General features: G+C 40.4%; 1 protein-coding gene across 14 annotated transcripts in view; it reads right to left on the bottom strand.

Moving 5' to 3' along the window:
- Clip1 (CAP-Gly domain containing linker protein 1) overlaps positions 1–1,741 on the bottom strand; it is an 88,194-nt gene that overhangs the window by 70,674 nt on the left and 15,779 nt on the right. For 6 of the 14 annotated variants that reach the window (XM_026784208.1, XM_026784212.1, XM_013349947.2 and 3 more), the window contains exon 8: positions 1,240–1,272. The exons of the other annotated variants lie outside the window; for them this stretch is intronic. In XM_026784208.1, the coding sequence (XP_026640009.1) occupies positions 1,240–1,272 (33 nt within the window). The remainder of the gene's footprint in view (positions 1–1,239; positions 1,273–1,741) is intronic. 14 annotated transcript variants of the gene reach the window in all.

The following is a 1,741-nucleotide window of genomic DNA, read 5'->3' as shown; positions in this document are numbered from 1 at the left end:
AAAAAAAAAGAAAGGAAGGGAGGGAGGGCGATAGAAAAACAAAAAAAAAAATCTATATACTATTTTCTCCATTCAGATCTTCCAGCTGAGTGAAGCAAAGAACCCTGCCCCCCTTATAGATGGGGGTGCTCACAGTGGACTTTTACCAGTAACCCACCTCCATGCCACAGCCTGTGCTGAAAGTGTGACACTGAACAGGACAGCCCTTTAAAATGATTGCTTTCTGAGACAAAGATGTGGCATCCCAAGAGGAAAATCTTGGGATAAGGGCTTGGAAGGAGAGCAAAGGCCTTGCAAGAAGCACACAGAGAGGCAGGAGGGAGGTCCCATGCACACTGACACTGGAGGCAACAAAACCTGTTCTGGATGGAGAGAAGAGAGAGACCCAGATCACTGAAGTAGCTTGCAAAAAGGAACCCTCATCAAAATGTTAATGTGAGTTCTCTATCTCAGTCAATGTGTGGTCAGAGAAAAAGTCTTTGTTTTGATTTTGTTTCTTTGAACTGGAAAATCAAAGCCAGAAGTTTCAGGTCTTCTCCATTGGTAGCACAGCTGGCAGTGTGTACAAGAAGCAGTGTTCTGGAGGCCACTTTGGTAGTCTATACTGGGGGAGAAATCTCAGGAAGAAGAGGGAGAACCAACAGCACACCTGCTGCTAGGAAAACCTCCCTCAATGACAGTAACTTAAAATATCCTGCATATTCAGGGAGGAATACTGGCCTCTACTTGCAGACAGGAGGAATAAACACAAGCTGGGATTTCTTATCAGCTACACTGGCGAGCAGTGGGAGCATGCACAAAAGCAACTGGAAGCATCTAGGCTGGGGTCAGGTCAGACTAGTTGGGAAGGGTCTCCCAGCATTTCCACAGCTCTCAGCTCAGGTGTTTATGCTCCCCTCACCAGCATCCCTTTTGAAGTCATTCTACCAAAATTAGAAAACATGATAAGTGAGGTGAAGGAGGCCATGCCCTCATAAAATTTCTTTCCTTTTTAGTAAAAGGTCTTTAAAAAGCAAATATTTACCTATAATTAAACAGATTAACCCACACAACTTAATCAGTACATACAGTTTCTTAAAGATACAAATGCACTTGCTTTGAAAGCCACATGCACAGCAACACTAAGGGGAAAGTCCCAAGGTCAGATTATGCAGTTAGTATTTGAGTGTATCAGTAAGCACTTTAATCTGGACCAATCTGAGTTAAGGGAAATACCCACACGGTTAAGTGCCCTCTTACATTCTCAGCATCTTCAGAAATCTGGCTCTTTTGCTATCAGTAAAAAAATAAAAATAAAAAAAGGAAACAAATTCAACTAAAGTTTCAATCTGTGTTAGGGTTTCAATATAACTTTTTGATTAATTTCAAGTAAGTTTATCAAACAGACTATACTAGCCTACTGCTAATGTAAATATTTTAACTCAACCTTTTCCAAACTCGAGAGGTGGTAATTCTCATGAATTAGATGGTGATATGAAATTTCTAATGAGACTTTGGGGTGTTTTTAAATGGATGACAACAACACAAAAGTCAGCTAAAGGATGTGACTACATATGAAATGAGTGAAGAAGGTTTCTATTAAATTATTAATAAGCCATTAAGTTCTAGACCTTACAAAATCACAACTCAGAAACTGTTCCCTTTATTCTTTTTTTTTTTTCTTTTTTTGGTTTTTCGAGACAGGGTTTCTCTGTGGTTTTGGAGCCTGTCCTGGAACTAGCTCTTGTAGACCAGGCTGGTC

This window comes from Microtus ochrogaster, chromosome 2 (genome assembly GCF_000317375.1).
Source record: "Microtus ochrogaster isolate Prairie Vole_2 chromosome 2, MicOch1.0, whole genome shotgun sequence".
Lineage (NCBI taxonomy): Eukaryota > Metazoa > Chordata > Mammalia > Rodentia > Cricetidae > Microtus > Microtus ochrogaster.
This window is presented reverse-complemented; position numbering and strand designations above follow the sequence as displayed.